Source organism: Eublepharis macularius, chromosome 2 (assembly GCF_028583425.1).
Source record: "Eublepharis macularius isolate TG4126 chromosome 2, MPM_Emac_v1.0, whole genome shotgun sequence".
NCBI lineage: Eukaryota > Metazoa > Chordata > Lepidosauria > Squamata > Eublepharidae > Eublepharis > Eublepharis macularius.
The window spans coordinates 191,252,138-191,269,494 of NC_072791.1; the positions used below are offsets into that span (position 1 = coordinate 191,252,138).

The following is a 17,357-nucleotide window of genomic DNA, read 5'->3' on the forward strand; positions in this document are numbered from 1 at the left end:
CAGTATCCCAACAACTTACATCAATTAAAATCTTCCTTACTCTTCCCCGGATCAATGGGTGGAAATTGGTGTACTGTACTTCACTGCCATCTATCCACTTGCTTTCCTGTGTCTTCAACAGAAACTGCAAACCAATCCAAATGTTTTTTGGCTTATTAGGAAGCAAGGATGTTATAAAATCTGTTGGTGGGAACAGATTTGCACATTAGTGTTACGCAGACAAGAAGCTGCACTCAGTGGTATGGATCCCACCTAGAATATCTACATTTACAAGAAGGAGGGGCAATTGTACCTTCTTCCTGCAGAATGAGGAATGAATTGGGAATGGGGGATCCCCAAGATGAGCTTCGGAGGGGGGGAAATCAGTGGTCTCCCACAGGAGAACCAGTGAAAATCCCCCCCCCCCTGCACCCAAAGAAATTCTACCAGGATCCAAGCCAATTTGTTTGTTACAGGAACAAGCCTCACACCCCTTAGGTTCATGAAGTCCCTTCCCTCTCTCCAATGAAGAGAGCCGTAATCAAACTCTGGTTTAGGAAGTCCTCAATCTTACCTCCAATTTGTTGTGATGCTCAAGTTTGGCACTGCGAGATACTCCTTTCCCAGGAACTGATACTAGACGAGAATTCAACTTTTCAAGGCCAGATTTACCTAATTTGCAAGAACAGGCAGAGGCAGACTAGGCTGCTCCCTGTTTCTCAGAGGTGTAACATTTCTAGGAATTTTGATGGCTTGGAGGGGGGATAACAATTCTGAGGGGGAAAAAATTAAACCTACTTTCCTTCATACTACAGACGTTGAGAACCTTGTCTTAAAAAGCATTTCACACATTCCCAAAGAGAAAATAATTCCTAGGAATTTTTCTCCCTTTTGTGCTCCTAAAAAAATTCCAGTTTTACCATTGATAAAATCGAAAATCAAGCTCTTGGGGAAAAAATGCTCTCTTTTTTTCAGTTCCCTTTCTGGGCCTTCATGTCTTCATTCACCTGCCACACTGCCATTCCTCCATTCTAGGGCTGCCAACCCTCCCCCCACATTGTGTTGGGGGATCCTCTGCCCCCTCTACTCACTTGGCTGATGGAGGGGAAGATACCTGTGGGGAGAAACATGCTTCCCCATCATGCCAGAAAACCACAGCATTTTCCAGTGTAATGGGTGGATACATGAGCATGTGTGAGAGAGAAGTACCCACCCCACCCTCAATCTGTGGTGTGACCCCTGGGGGTCCTGGTAACCCTATTCCATACCATACCACTGTGATCCCCAGCTGTGCCCTCCTAAGAATACTGGATCTAATACTTCTATGATTTAGAAATGGACAACATATTTTTCTCATTTGCCTCCCAAACAAACAATCTTGTGTGTTACGTTCTCTACTCTACCATCTTAACCAAGAATGGAGGTCATGACTTGCCCATGATCACTCAGTCAGTACATAGCTAAGAAGGGAATTTCAAACTTTTCCAGAATTAAGTCCGGTTCAAACAGACTGGAGATTGGATCAAATGCCAAATGAGGCAAGGACTCATCTGTTAGTCTCGGTTTTTTAAAATAGGAATTACAGATCACTGATGTCATAGGATTTTGTGGAGGTGGTAAGGATCATAAAACTGGAATGCATGCTAAAAATGAATAGTAGATTATCTTTTGCTTGTTTGCATCAAGTGATAACGTGTGAGTGAATAGGCATTGACGGATCAAGCAACACAGACAGAAATTTTAGCCCACATACACTAAAATTGCAGTGGAGTCACTTCATATATTTACTTTTAGATTATCGTAATTTAAAAAAAAACAAGTAATTATATGCAGGGGTCATTTCGTAGAAAAAGAGCTGGAGGAACTCATGAGCATAACTCATTAGCATATGCCACACCTTTTTCATTACTAGAAGTGTCATTAGCATAAGTGATTTGTATATGCCACACCCCCTGACATCACCTATCCTGGTTGTTTTGGAACCAATCCTGGCCATTCAGGGCCGAAATTGGGCCCAAAATGGCAAAAAGTGGCTGAAAATGGCCGGAAAGGGCCCCAAAATGGTCAGGATCAGGCTGCTGCTGAACAGGAGAGTGATCCACCACCAGTCAGAGGCCCGATCTGGGCCATTCTGGCCCCAATCCAGGCCGAAACGGGCCCAAAATGGCTGAGAGTCAGGTGGACGGGGCTACCTGTCATGTGACCTCTTTAAGGAACTGCCGCAACTGCGTTCCTGTGCGTTCCCCCTCCAAATGAGCCCTGATTATATGTACATATATGAACCAGCTCTTAGATGAACACGTATTTTGTGTACAGAGCAAATGTTATGCTACTGGGTTCAAAGAAGGATATGCTCAATCTCGTTCTCACGGCAGCATTCCATAGTCTTCAGTGTTCATGCTAGTTCTAATGAAGCCTTAAAAAAACTGGTGTCTCCTTCTCTCTGATAATATTAAATATTTATTTTTTATTTATTTATTTTATTTGACTTATATCCCGCTTTCCCCACAAATGGGCTCAGGGCGGCTCACATCATCATTAAAACACAATAAATTGTCAACTTGAAAAACAGATTTAAAATACTCCGGCACCATTATACATCGGCTACTTTGGATACTAATAAAAGACCTGCATAAGTCATAGCTGTGGGTAAAATGCATAGCCAAGGGCAGTCATAGAAGAGGTAGCGATCTTTAATAGGATAAGAAGGGACACCGGCTGGTCCTCAACCAAAGGCCTGGTGGAACATCTCTGTTTTACAGGCTCTGCGGAACTGTAATAGGTCCCGCACAGCCCAGATCTCCAGTGGGAGAGTGTTCCACCAGGCTGGGGCCAGGGCAGAAAAAGCCCTGGCCCTGGTGGAGGCCAGCCAGATGTCCCTTGGGCCGGGGATCACCAGGAGTTGCTTATCTGCAGAGTGTAGCGCCCTGTAAGGGATGTAACGGGAGAGGCGTTCCCGCAGGTATGCTAGTCCCAGTCCGTGGAGGGCTTTAAACACCAAAGTTAATACCTTGAACCTAGGTTTCAAGAATGGAAATACAGTTTCTTCAGGAACATGAAATTTCTCATCTTACCTTGTTCAGCTTGGTTTTTAATTGAAGGAAGAAAGCCTCCAAGTGTTTCACATTGTTCATTTGCTGCTTTAAATGTTACATACTGAGGGGTTGTAGTTTGAAAACACTGAAAGAGGTATTTAAAAGAATACTGTAAGGTATTTCTGTATTAACTTTGATGCTTAATTTGATGTGCAGTTCACATAGCATAAAATTAAACATAAAATTAAGAAAAAATGCTTGGAAATCTAATAGTTCACTTTCGACAATACTCAAACTGATTTTATGACTTTTACAAAAAACTTTTTAATACAATACTAAAACACAAAAAGGTAATTGTCCCAATTGTTTTTTACCTTATTCTGAAAAACTTGCCAACCATCAGGACATTTTTTTTGTGGTGGTTTATAATCTGGATCATGTCTTTCCAATAGAGATGCATTGTATTTCTCACAGATGAAAGGGAGTTTCGAATTACAGTTTATTCTGAGGTCTGCAGGAGTCATAAATGAATTAACCCATGAAGTTAGTTATGAAATTATTTTAATTAATGTCCCCAGCATTTATTATACATTCTATAACTGGCATTTCATTGCCTACACTTTAAAAAATCTTTGGTTCAGCTGTAAGAACACAAGCTTTGCACAGAGAATGTCTGTTGCAGGTACCGGAAAGACCTTTCTCTGCCAAGACCCTTGAGACTTATTGCCAGCTATAGTAGATATTCAATTCATAGAGAGGGGGAGGACGGAAATACAAACTCCCCAGACCTAGGTTGCTGGGAGGAGGGGGGTGAGCCAGATATCAACCTGCTCCATTTTACTCACAATGCAATGTAGACTGCCCTAAGCGCCTGAAGGCAGGACCGGATAAAAATGCACAAAATAAATAAAATCAGGCAGGATGCTTGGAAACTTTGGGTTTCAACAGCTGGAAGCCTAGCTAGGAATCTAGAAATACTCATTTTAACCTTTTGCCTCATTTTAAATCATTTTTCCAGTGAAGCAAAGGGTTAATAAAAAGCAAGTGATCCCAGTTTCCTAAAAAAGTCAATTCCCCATTATCAATTGGCAAGTTCCTTCCTTCCCTGTTTGTTTCTCTCCCCCATCTTAAGGGTGGAAGGGTGGAAGCTAAAGATTTTTTTCTCCAGAGGTCCACGTTCCTTCTCAGAAATCCTAAGACATTATCCGGAAAGAGATATCAATGGTCTGATTTGGTAGCAGACTGCTTCACAGTTACAAAATGTTCACTAGTTGCATTTGCTTACTTGTCTTGTGAAAATTAAAGTATGTGAGGAAGTTATACTAAATAAAGCATCCTAATTTGAAGGTTCAGGTGTGACATCATCATTAATATTGCTTATTTTATAAAAAACAAATAGATTAATACTATTCATGACGGGAGGGAGTTTCCCTGATAAGCATTATATATTTATAACAACACAAAACAAAACACAGTATTTGTCTCAGGGAAGAAAGGAGCAAGTGATAGTACCAATGATATAATGAGCATCATCCATGGGGGAGAGGGACCACAAAAGCCATGGGGTCTAAAGGAAAACTCCACAATCTGAGGAAGCAAACCTCTAAACATCAGTGCTAAGGGGCTGGATTAGATGGACCGCTGGTCTGATCCAAAAGGGCCTTCTTATGTTTTTATTTAATGTTAGGAAATGCTGACAAAACATGGAGCCATCTAGGGTTCAGATGTTGGACTTGCAGAGAGACTGGGAAGATTATTATGTGCACACTTCTCTCTCTCTCTCTCTCTCTCTCTCTCACTCACACACACACACACACTTTGGTGCAGAACAGTGGTTCTATGGAACACAACTAGCTCTCTTCTTTCTTGCAGCAGCCTCCCCCCACTCCCAAGTCCGGTTCCTGTGCCCCGTGTCCCTCAGGAACAGGATTTCAGAGGTATTTCAGGATGCCATAGATGGAAATCCTTCTGCTTGTGGAAACACTGCTACAGATTTAAGCCATTACTTTCTGATATAGCGGAAAGAATTTAGCATCCCAATAATTTCATCTTCCTTTTTTGATAAAAGCAAGCTTCTAGCACTCATAACTACAGATATTATTTTTGAAATGTTTGGGAAATGTGTCATTTGAAAGGCAAAAAGGCACTCAGTAGGATCATCTGTAATGGAGGGAGGGTGGTCTTCAGAGCCATTAACAGTGCCTTGCTTTATCCCATTATGCCGAAATAAGCACTGGGTATAAATTTTTCATTACTTTGCATACTCTGTGCAGGTCATAATTCAGCTTTTCTTGGTGTAGGATTTGGGTTACTGCAGTACAAAACAAACTGCTTTTAGCGCAGAGCACACACAACCTATGAAATTGAATGAAAGTAGTGAATGCAGTTTATTTCCAATGAAAAGTGTACACAATGGACCTATTTCCATACTATCCTCTGCAAAGGCTGGGTTTGTATCTTCCAGCTGCACATCCCTCCTTATGCACTAGCATTCCCTGACACTATAGACGACCACTTCTACCCCAGTTATACTGTCTGGCATCTAAAATAGCACTCCATTTCCATACAATAAAAAATAAAGTGTATGTGCACATTCCTTACAAAGTTATTTTAGTGTTTTTAAATTAAGTATAATGAACCCCCTTACCTCTGTACCAGCTGTGATATGAAATATGCCAGCAATTCCTGCTATGTTGTTCATGATAGTCTGAATATATTGGAAACCTAGGCATAATGAAGAAATCAAACATTTAGCATGCACTGTTTCATAAAAGGTGGTACATAATGCAAGAATTCAAACAGCTGTTGGTAGAGAGATATAAAAACAGAAAACACAGAACATGCATTTTTATTTCCATTTTTTTTCAAGACCTTCACACTGAGCTACTGATGTAACAAAATAAGCTATATAGCCACAGTCTGCTATAACTTTTATTCGCTGTACAGGTGGTTTGTTGACAGTGTGATAAGGAGAACGGATACGGCATCTCTATCTTTGCAACTACTAGACAAATAGTCCAGTTGCCCCATAGTATTTTTCTGTCATTTCTCGGTGCATTTATAGACAAACAAAAAAATCCTGACAAATACTAAGCTTGCAGTAAGTCTACAATTCTAAACTTCATTTATTTTCAAGTTCATACTTCATTTTCCCATTCTCAAGCATCCTTCAAAGCCACATACATAAGACATTAAAACAAGTTATAAAATGCTAAGAAACTCTCAGAGGAGCAAAATCGTCATTTTCTTTTTGCTTGTGGAGGTCCCACAATGTAAGCTGTTATGTACAAACAGCTCCCTCTATGGACTGCTGCTATGTGGCTGAAGTAAAAGCAGCTGCTTTTCTCACCTGCTGAATAAATTGACTCTGATAGCTAAAAGGCATTTCACCTAAAGTTAGGTGTTAGATGTAAAAAACAAACAAACAAACTTTAGCACCTGATCGCTTTTGACAGTTCTACATACCATGAATGGAAGTGACTTGCAGGAACCACAGATTTCACCCACCAATTCTGCCACTTATCTGATAACTGCAAACACAAATGGATATGTTAGCATTTCATCAGTGCAACAGCCAATATCACAGACTCAGTGTCAAGGAATGTTTTTTTTAATTATATCAGAAAGCTGAGCATTTTTTCCCCAAAAGGTGTGCCATATCTTTTGCATTACAAAAAATTTAGATGTCTTTCAGATATGGGCACAAAACGAACTATGGAATAAAATTCCGTATGGAACGGCCGATTCATAGTCAAAGAACCATGCGTTCCGTGGGACCGTGTTTTTCCGAACCAAACAAACTTTTCTTACCGTTCCGTTGCCGGTTCGGACACTTTTGGTGCCAAATACTCCCTCACCCAGGCAACGGTGGCAGTCTTTGGCTTGCCCCCAATTTGAGGCCTCCAGGCTTGATTGGCAGCTGTCCCTGATAACTAGAAAGCTCCCACTCTGGCCTATCCAGCCAGGAAAAGGGAGGGGAGGGTTAGAATCTCCAAGGCAACTGAGGAGATGGGCCTTCAGCAGCCATGGTAACACCAATCTCTTCCTTCCAAAACCATGTTAGGCAGGTTTTTCTGCCAACCAGAGTTCTCCTGTGTTGTTCAATCTCTTTGCTTTTTCCATAAATGGGGGAAACCATGTGATCCCTGGTTTCAGTTTCTCTAGAGTGGAAGAGGGAGGAGAGCTTGGTGGCTTGGTGGCTGGCTGTGGTGTTGGATTGGAACTTGGATCTTTGGCCTGCACTTCTGGCTGCTGGAAAAAGGGCTGAAAAGCCTCTTTTCTTTTCTCTTGCTTTCTTGTTTTTCTGACTGGGGACTGGGGAGGTGTTTGGGAAAAGGCTCCTTTTTTCCTCCCCCCATCCTAGTCTTAGCTTTTCAACCCCCCCCCCCGACTTTCCTGGGGACACTAGCTTTGGGGCTCTATAACTCGGAGATCTGTATTGCAATCTTCATGAAACTTGGAGGGTGGCTGGAGGAGAGCCTACTGAAACCTCCCTGTGAGTTTGGGCTCTCTGAGCATGAAGGGGGCCCCCCTTGGCCCCCCAAACCTCGAACCGGTTCAGAAATTGGGTGAGTTCATTAAGTTCATGTTCCGTGGAAATTAACGAACCACAAACTGAGTGGTTCAGGGGTTTTTTCCCATTCCGCGCCCATCTCTATAGCTTAGATATTTAAATTACAGAGTGGAATACTTATATACACTAATAGTATATGAAAATAGGTTAGATCATCTTTCCAGCTCTGACATGCCTGAGAGTTTGGCCTTCAAACTCAATCCTGACACAATTCCCACAATTTTAGTCAATACAAACCAGCATGAGGTTTGTAACAAAGCACTATGCTTCTGTATACTTCTGTATTGTTAATCAATAATCTTGAAACAACTTGAGAATTCCAAGTGGAATTAACTACGATGTACAAGCTTAGGAAGAACTTTGAATAGAACCATATTAGCTGGGGAATGCAAAAAACTTGCAATCATTGATAACAAAAAACCTAAAAAATAAATGATATAAGGCCTCTTTTGGTCACATTTAGCGACCCCAGCCAATAAAATATTAGATAGTAGAAGATGCAAAGGATTCTTTTCACCTACTACTAGGCAACCTTTGATCAGATTCATTGCCTAGTAACCACCACACATGCTTTTGTAATCTCTAGAGCAAGCCACCAGCTATCACTGAATACCATTTAGATACAATATTTGCAGAGATCATCAAGAAGACCTACAATCCAGGCTTCTAAAAAACTGGGTAAGATCACGCAACAAAGAATTTAGTTTGCATCCTGTCAAACAGGATCAAACATTTCCATGTATTTAAAACAATAATCTCTTACTAGCTATACTTTAGGTATTTAGCACCATATGGTCTTTTGATCTTAAGAACTCACATTACTTAATATATTGTTAACATTAAGCTCTGATTAACAAAAAAAATTGCTCATAGTTGTCACTAAATCACTATTTAAAGGTAATATTTTTCACCATCTGATCCTTTCATTAGCTCAAGTGTTCTTTGTGTGTTCGTCACCACATTTGTGAAAACTTGTAAGTAGCGCTTGTTTTTCAAGTAACAGACTGTAAGCCTTTTGAAAAAGCTTGCTATGTTAGCCTCATTGCATCACCACGACCATTGCTCATCAAGATGGAAATTAACTGCCTGGAGCAATTTTTACTGAATCTTGCCCTTTTTTCTCTGAGTGAACTGTCTCTTGCACTACAGCTTTACAAAGTTAGCCCTGTTCTTTCTAAATCCAGGACTTCCAATACTGTTCTCCTCAAGGATTTCAGAAACTTGCTCTCTTAATGAATAAATTCATGGTTTGAACCGAGTACTAATCAATAAGAATTAGACAGATGCTCATTTACCTGCTGTTCTTACTCTGTCCCCACTCCTCATACTAAAAAAAACCCAAAAATCTAGGGAAGACAGATTAAGGGAGATGCTTTCTTCCATTTTCTATACCTGCTCTCAGGTGTAGGCATTGCACTTTCCAAATACTTTTCTAAGGCACTTATGATAATAAAAAAGGAGAAGGCATTAACATTTTCTGTAAAGGTGTTTCTCGCAGTAAAAGAGACAAAATCATAAATTACGTTTGCTATTCTGTTTAGGATTCCTGTAAGTTCTGTGAAAGAGTCCAGAGAAGCCAAACCGCTTTCATTATTAGAACAGTAAAGAGCAGCTTCTTGATAGGTCAGGTTCTTATTTGCCACAAACCAGAATTCAGACCCATCAATGATCAGTGGAGCTCCATGAATTCCATCTTCATCTACAAGGAAATAAAACCATTCACAGGGTTTTTTTTGTCTTTTTACAAATACATATGAAAACTATTTAAGCTTCACAGTCTAAGAACATTTAACTAGTAGCATCTGATCATGGCTACACCAAGGCAGAATTTATACCATTATTTTAAGGTAATCCTAGTTTGTAGGCAAAAGAACTAATCAGGGTTTCATTTCACCTAATTTTGACTTCACAACAAACTGTGGTTTGTTCTGAACCAGGACGTCTTCAGTACTACGAGACAGAAAAATGGAGATGGACACACACAGACTCAAATATTTGCTCTTATAATCAGCAAAATTCCATAATTTAGATTCCTTTGGGGGGAGTACACAGTATCATACATAAACAAATACATACATTTGAAAAAAAGATTGAACAGTAAAGTAGTACATTAGGTTTTCATATATGCTTCCCAAGAACAGAATTCAAAGCATTCAGTGCAGCAGCACTGATTCACAGCTAACACAACAGAGAATGAGTAAAAGACAGTTTGTATATAATGACCAGCCATTGTGTGTTGCTAGAGAAATGATCCTGGGGAATCCTCAGGCTCACAAGAGTGTAAGAAAAGCCCTGCTGGATCCAATTTGTGGTCTATCTAGTCCAGCAATCTGTTTCACACAGTGTCCAACCAGCTGCTTTGGAGAGTCAACAAGCAAGGCACAGAGGTCAAGTCCTCCTCCTGATGTTGCCTCCAAGCACTGGTAATCACAGGTTCGCTGCCTCTGAATATTCCCTCCATTCACCACTTCTTTAGATCCCACTAAAGAATCTCTCATCCATGAATTTGTCTAACCCCCTTTGAAAGCGATCTAGGCTCGGTGAATGCCACAATTTAATCACTTGAGGAAAGAAGTATTTACTTCTGTCTGTCTTGAATCTATTGTGCATCAACTTCACCAGGTGCTTCAGAGTTCTATCAACTTTTTCTACCCGTGCATACTTTTATACATCTTGGTTAACTCTTTTCAGTCATCTTTTGTATAAACCCACATTTCTCCCCTCTTCCTAATGGTCCTTTGATGAAAGACTTACAGATTCACAATAACCATATTTGGTCTTTCTGAACCACAAACTGTGGTGTGAGTTCTTCCCTCCAAACTAGTATTTCAAAACAGGAAATCTAAGTATCGCCCCAAAGTTGTCTAAGATTATTAAAAGTTCAGCTGGCTTTGGTGGCCAGTGATATGATCTTATGAGCTCTGTATTAACAGCTCTATTTATTTACTCTTATTTATGTTATTTATAGTCTGCCTTTCTGACTGAGACCCAAGGTGGATTACATAGTAAAAGTAGTGGGTTTATGACAATTGATTTACTAGGGTGATATGTTTTTGTTCCTCAAACTTTTTTAGTTTATTGTTTGGTATGTTGGTTGTATATTTATTTCCACACACAATGCAGCTCGTCCTTTGGAGTGTCAGAATTCCCTCCCCCGTTTTGAGCTTTTATATCCCATGACTGCCTTTCTTGTTTGGCTAAATACATTCATCATGTATTCATGATGAATAAAGCAAAGAATAAACTCAGAAAGAGTCCAGGAGCACCTTTAAGACTAACCAACTTTACTGTAGCATAAGCTTTCAAGAATCACAGTTCTATGGTTGTTGTGGGTTTTCCGGGCTGTATTGCTGTGGTCTTGGCATTGTAGTTCCTGACGTTTCGCCAGCAGCTGTGGCTGGCATCTTCAGAGGTGTAGCACCAAAAGACAGAGATCTCTCAGTGTCACAGTGTGGAAAAGATGTTGGCAGGTCATTTGTATCTACTCAGGAGGGGTGGGGTTGAGCTGAGTCATCCTGTAAGAGTTTCCCAGGGTGTGGAACGCTAATGGCGGGAGGTTTCACTGTATCCTGAGGAGGTTCTTTTGCATATGGATTGGTACTTGATGTGCTAATCTTCTCTGCAGGGCTATTGTCGGGTATAGAGTGTTTTGTTTGCCTGGTGTTTTTCAGAACTGGAAACCATGCTCTGTTCATTCTTAAGGTTTCTTCTTTCCTGTTGAAGTTTTGCTTATGCTTGTGAATTTCAATGGCTTCCCTGTGCAGTCTGACAAAGTAGTTGGAAGTGTTGTCCAGTATTTTGGTGTCCTTGAATAAGATACTGTGCCCTGTTTGAGTTAGGCTATGTTCAGCCACTGCTGATTTTTCAGGTTGTCCAAGTCTGCAGTGTCTTTCATGTTCTTTTATTCTTGTCTGGATGCTACGCTTTGTGGTCCCGATGTAAACTTGTCCACAGCTGCAGGGTATACGGTATACTCCTGCAGAGGTGAGGGGGTCTCTACTGTCTTTTGCTGATCGTAGCATCTGTTGTATTTTTTGGGTGGGTCTGAATACTGCTTGAAGGTTATGCTTTTTCATAAGCTTTCCCATCTGATCAGTAATTCCTTTGATATATGGCAAAAACACTTTTCCTGTAGGAGACTGTTTTTTCTTGGTTGTTTGATTCATCCTGGGTTTGATGAATTTCACTGCTGGCGAAACGTCAGGAACTACAATGCCAAGACCACAGCAATACAGCCCGGAAAACCCACAACAACCATCGTTCTCCGTCCGTGAAAGCCTTCGACAATCACAGTTCTCTTCGTCAGATGCTACAGTAAAGTTGGTTAGTCTTAAAGGTGCTCCTGGACTCTTTTCAATTTTGCTACTACAGACTAACACGGCTAACTCCTCTGAAAGCAAAGAGTATAAGCAACTTGTATCCTGCCAAGTTGACCCAAATCAGCCATGTTATGAGGTCAGATGGGACTTTTCTGAACCATCACATTAACCCAGTCCATGTTTGCCTAAAAGCTGTAGTACATCCTCTGCCTCATCAAAATGGCTCATGCTGAAGTGTAGCAGAGATCAGGCCAGCAGCTCCTTCTACTCATAAACTACCGGGATGGTGTGTGGTCCCAATTCTGATTTAAGACTACAATTGGTGAATTGTTAGATGCTTCATGCTATTGAATTGCATTTTACACCATGCAATTTGCCTTGAGTCTCAGTGAGAAAGGGCAGGCTTTAAATAAAAGTCAGTAAATACATCCCCATGTGCGACTACCAGTTAAATCAATGGTGTGTAGCAAAAACATGTTAAAGTTACCTGGTTTGTACCACTCTGGAGTCTTTATCTTAGTACCTGTCCATAACAGAAAGATAAAAGTCATTAGACATGGTCTGTCCTGACCATAATGACACACGTTCTCTTTTAAATGACATAAACAACTTGAGGGATGTGTGTGTGTGGGGGGGGGATTTTTCAAAAGAATAATTAAACACAGGGTTTGGATTGTTTTGTTCTTGTAATGAGGACAATGCGAGTAACATATTCATACCACAGGCAGCTTATAAACTTAATTACAACTGCAATTTAAATGGTAATAGTTTCAGGTGGGTAGCTGTGTTGGATCTGCACCAGAGCAATATTCAGCAGCACTTTAAAGACCAACAAGATTTTCAGAGTATAAGCTTTCCAAGGGTCAAAAACTCCCTTTGTCACATTCAATTAGGAATGGAGATCCCTGAGCTCTTACAACCCTAGTCAGAAGGTGGGAGCGGTGTTGCAAAGAAGCAAGTCAGGAATGCAAAGAAACAATGCGAAATGTAATCAGTTTGATAAGAGCAGGGGAGAAGAATGTAATCAGAAAAAGATACTGTGGACTTTTGACAAAAACAAGTAAGCAGTATTAAAGAAGCAGCCTAAAAATCTAACCAACTTCTTCCTTTGCTTTACCAGAGTTCCTTGTTTCCTCTGCAACTTTATTCGTAAAGGAAAGTATTATGTCCTTATATTCTTGCTCCCCACTTCACTAAGTAGTAAGTTCCAAGGGCAGCACTATCTGAATTGGTTCGCTCTATTATGCAAGACGCTACAGCCTTGTGAGATTTTTGTAACTAGTTTTTCTTAGTTCTACTGTTTGAGGGCCTTATAACACATGTTATGTTTTCTGCATATCCTCTCCTGGGTCCTGGGTCTCTCTGCTCACACGTGTGTTGCAAGTGCCATGCTCAGGACTCAGTTCCCAGGCACTCTGGGGCCCCATTTAGATTGGGAATGTGGGGAGAGGGGAATTAAAAGCATCCCCTTCCTCCATTTTCCTAACCTGAAATGGCTTGGGGGGTCACTGTCTGCCTCACTGGGGAAATTTATGTGCACTTGCGTGCACAGAGCAAATAGCACAACGGTTTCAGGCCAGGAAAATGGCATGCAGGAAAGGCATAAGCTCTTTTTCTCCCACAGTCCCATGCTGAAGCAGGAATATACGCGCCTGAGAATGAAGCTTTAAGCATGGAACTCGCAGCACATGTCTGATATTAAATGTACATAAAGATACATAAAGCAATGGATATAAGACATGTAACATTCAAAAGCTAGTTTAATAATTTCTTTATAAGAAAGACCACCTGTGACAAACTCAGCTTTACACGCTGAGATTCCTAGTCAGAGGGTTATGATTGACAGGTTTCCTCCCCCTTGGTGGCTGGCCTGAAATGGCAGTTGGGGATAGAATGTTGGGGGAAGCTGTCAGTTGCGAGTTAGAGCGGGAAAGAGACTTCTGACCAGTGAGGGTCAGCCAGAAAGTCCTCTGTGATTTGTGAAGCACTGTAAGTCCTAGGACTAAAGTGGGGAAAACCAGTACTAATCCCTACCGAGACTAAATAGATCTGGGAAGTATAAAAGGCCAAGGAAGGAGGTAGCAAGAAGTCTCCCCTTCAGTGCCAGGACCAGGATTATAGTTCACAGCTATAACACTTGCCCAGGATCTGGGAAGTCTGTCTCTGTGGAGTAACCCTAAGTCTGGAGAGGAGGGAAAAGAGTGCTGTGTTTGTGTTGAAGGATATAAAGTGAAACATGTGTGAAGCAGTGTGTGCCTCTAAAAGCAGCCAGTAACTGAATGTGTTGTGCCTCACACCAGTGAAGTTGTTGTACTCAAACCTTTCTGTCATTATGTTTAAATACCTGCCTACCTGCCTCTTGAGTTCAACTTCTGTTAATAAACCTTCAATTACATTTTTGAACCTTCCCCAGCCTCGTGTGCCAGTTTCTGATAAAGGGAAACGCAAACCCCTGGTCTGTCCCCTATTAAGATTCGGCTGGGTAACCAAATTGTAATATTCATAAGGGTGGGACAAAGAAGAACGTTGAAGCTCAATATCAACCACGTTACCAAAGGCTGCCCAGCCCAGTATACAGCTTCATAAGCTTACAGAGGAGGAGGTTTTACCTCAGGGTAGGGGAAGCTCAGTCCAAGCCTGAGTTTGACGTGGGTTTGTGGCACCACCAATAATAAAGATTCCAATATGAAACAAAATACGTTACAATTTCAGAGACCCATATTTCAAGATCAGCACAACCTGGACCAACACTTGATGCTGGCATAGTAAATGAAAAATGAAAATTAAAACAGACCTTCAACAAAATGTAAAAACAAAACATTACATGACTAAACATTTGTGACCAAATTTACCTTTAGTGGTCTGGCAGACCCATTCCAGTTTAGCATCACAACGGAAACGTTTTAAATAGAAATATTCTCTGTCCTCAAAAAGATAAGGAGACCAGTATGGTCTTCGTCTTGCTCTAGGAGACTGTACAGATAAAATATACAAAAATAACAAAATTATGTAATTATATTTAACACCAGCTCCTGTATTAAAAATTAGTAAAATACTACTTTAAAAAAAAAAAGATGAACATATTAATTCATAAAAAGTACAGCTGCTTGGTGATTTATGTATTAGAGAAATTAAATGCACAGCTGGATCCAGTGCATGTTTACTCATAAGCAACTCCAGAGAGTTCAAAAGGACTTACTTCCTAGTATGGAACTGCAGTCTAAAGAGCCAAATGATATATTAATAGCAGAACCCAAACCTAAACTGTTGCTTTCTATAACAAAGCAGTCTTGAGAGAAGGTAGTATTGGAGTGGCCATTAAATGCAAATTATCAAATGGAATGTATTTATAAATGGAATGTATTTATAAAATGCTATTTGATTCTAAAGTCACTACTGCCAACTAGGTGTCTATAGCATTTCTGTAGAATTCTTAGAAGGAGTTCACTGGTGAATTCCTAATAAGCTGTATGTGTTGTCAAATCAGTCAACTTGTGGTAACCCATACTGGGCTTTTCAAGGCCAAGACTAACAGAGATGGTTCTGCATTGCCTGCCTCTGTATAGCAGCCCTGGTCTTCCTTGGTGGTCTGCCATCCAAGTACTAACCTGGACCAACCCTGCTTAGCTTCTGAGATCTGACGAAATTGGGCTAGCCAGTGCCATCCAGGTCAGGGCCCTAATTGGCTAGCAATTTCTTATGTCCAGGGCTTTTTTTCTCTGAAAAGAGGTGGTGGAACTCAGGACCGCACAATGACATCACTTTGGGTCAGCTGGAACGGGGGGGGGAGTTTTTTAAAGTTTAAATCACCCTTGGCGAAAATGGTCACATGGCCGGTGGCCCCGCCCCCTGATCTCCAGACAGGGGAGTTTAGACTGCCCTCCATGCCGCATGGAGGGCAATCTCCCCTCTGTCTGGAGATCAAGGGGCGGAGCCACTGGCCATATGACCATTTTCAAGAGGTGCCGGAACTCCGTTCCACCGCGTTCCTGCTGAAAAAAAGCCCTGCTTACGTCACATTATGTTGACATTATTGAATGAATTTGTTCTAAAATTAACATAATATTTTGAATTATTTTTTAAAACCCTGCATAAAATATTTCCATTGATTGCAAATCCATTTCAAAGGCCGTTAATCAAAAATGTTACTATGCACCTTGAAAGCTGCACAGTCTCTGACATCATAGTCATCTTCTTTAAACTCATGGGGCATAACAACAGTAGATACCTAAGGAAGGAAATAGAGAGGCAGAGTCAGAAATTATTGCTGAGCTGCAATTTATTCATATTCACCAGCTGATGTAACAGCAGTCCATGTAGCAGTTAGCTACCTCATGACATAAGGCAAAAATGTGGAAAAAATACTCTATTCCATAATTCAGTGTGTTGCATCATGTTTTGAAAATCCACACCCAACAGAAAAAAAACATGATCGTAAGTGCAACAGTCACTTAGTATAGATCACTTTCTCTACTGAAATTATGAGGGCAATACATATAGATGGGGAAATTCTACATTCATTCATTCATTGGAGCCCTTGCATGTATAAGAAATGGCTGGTTTGTGGAGATTTGATTTGTTTGTCAAAACAAATTAGTAACTAGGGCACCAGCCAAATAAGATGGCAACCATTTCAGAGATTTAAAAGTACGCTGACAAAATCGGTTTAGATGTTCATTCTTTAAAAGGATTATCTCACTGTAATTTACTTCTGCTCTCTATATGTGAAGTATGATTTTTAAAAAGTTGCCCAACTTCCCCAACAAAGATATGGTGTAATTTTTGTTGTTATCAGGTTAACTTACAGGTGTGTCATCACTCCACTGCCATGATCCCAGATTTTCTGGATTCCTCTTATTTAACCCAACCCAGACCCATCGGTCATCACTGAAAATAATACAACATTTTAATTACATACAAGTGTCACCCTAGCATCTGTATCATCATGTAAGGCTATAGTCCTAAACATATATTCAAACTGTACACATAGTGGGAGAACTGGGAGTTCATTGGTCACAGAGCCTGTATCATCATTATCATTATTAGAAAACATGGAAAGCAAATACAGGGCAGGATCCAAAATGTTACTTCAGGCACGGATAAAGTCTTGGGTGTACCCAGTAGATTTTTTTCCTTTGGACGCCAACATGACTTACTGCAAACTGATTTTGAAAATCTTCTGAGGTTCAGGAATGGGTTGACATATGGTTTGATGGGATGCTGAACACAGCATTCAGCCATCACAATAAATCCTTGTTTGTTTAAAGTCTGGGTAGCCTCCCAGACACAATTAACATCCATGACTAGCACAAACTTCAGTTTGCTTCAGTCGCCTGTCTATCTCTCTTGGCAGGGAGAACATTTTTCCTATCCTGTTGTCTCTGTAGTCAGGCAGCCACAAGGAGCAGTGCTATTCAACACCTTGTGGTTTGTGAATACAGACATCATAAC

General features: G+C 40.7%; 1 protein-coding gene across 1 annotated transcript in view; it reads right to left on the minus strand.

Moving 5' to 3' along the window:
• LY75 (lymphocyte antigen 75) overlaps positions 1 to 17,357 on the minus strand; it is a 126,467-nt gene that overhangs the window by 75,828 nt on the left and 33,282 nt on the right. The window contains exons 14-23 of the mRNA XM_054970110.1: positions 16,712 to 16,793; positions 16,063 to 16,134; positions 14,759 to 14,879; positions 12,394 to 12,429; positions 9,111 to 9,286; positions 6,480 to 6,544; positions 5,662 to 5,738; positions 3,389 to 3,525; positions 3,054 to 3,159; positions 20 to 180 (exon numbers count right to left, since the gene is read on the minus strand). Coding sequence (XP_054826085.1) covers positions 20 to 180; positions 3,054 to 3,159; positions 3,389 to 3,525; positions 5,662 to 5,738; positions 6,480 to 6,544; positions 9,111 to 9,286; positions 12,394 to 12,429; positions 14,759 to 14,879; positions 16,063 to 16,134; positions 16,712 to 16,793 — 1,033 coding nt within the window. The remainder of the gene's footprint in view (positions 1 to 19; positions 181 to 3,053; positions 3,160 to 3,388; positions 3,526 to 5,661; positions 5,739 to 6,479; positions 6,545 to 9,110; positions 9,287 to 12,393; positions 12,430 to 14,758; positions 14,880 to 16,062; positions 16,135 to 16,711; positions 16,794 to 17,357) is intronic.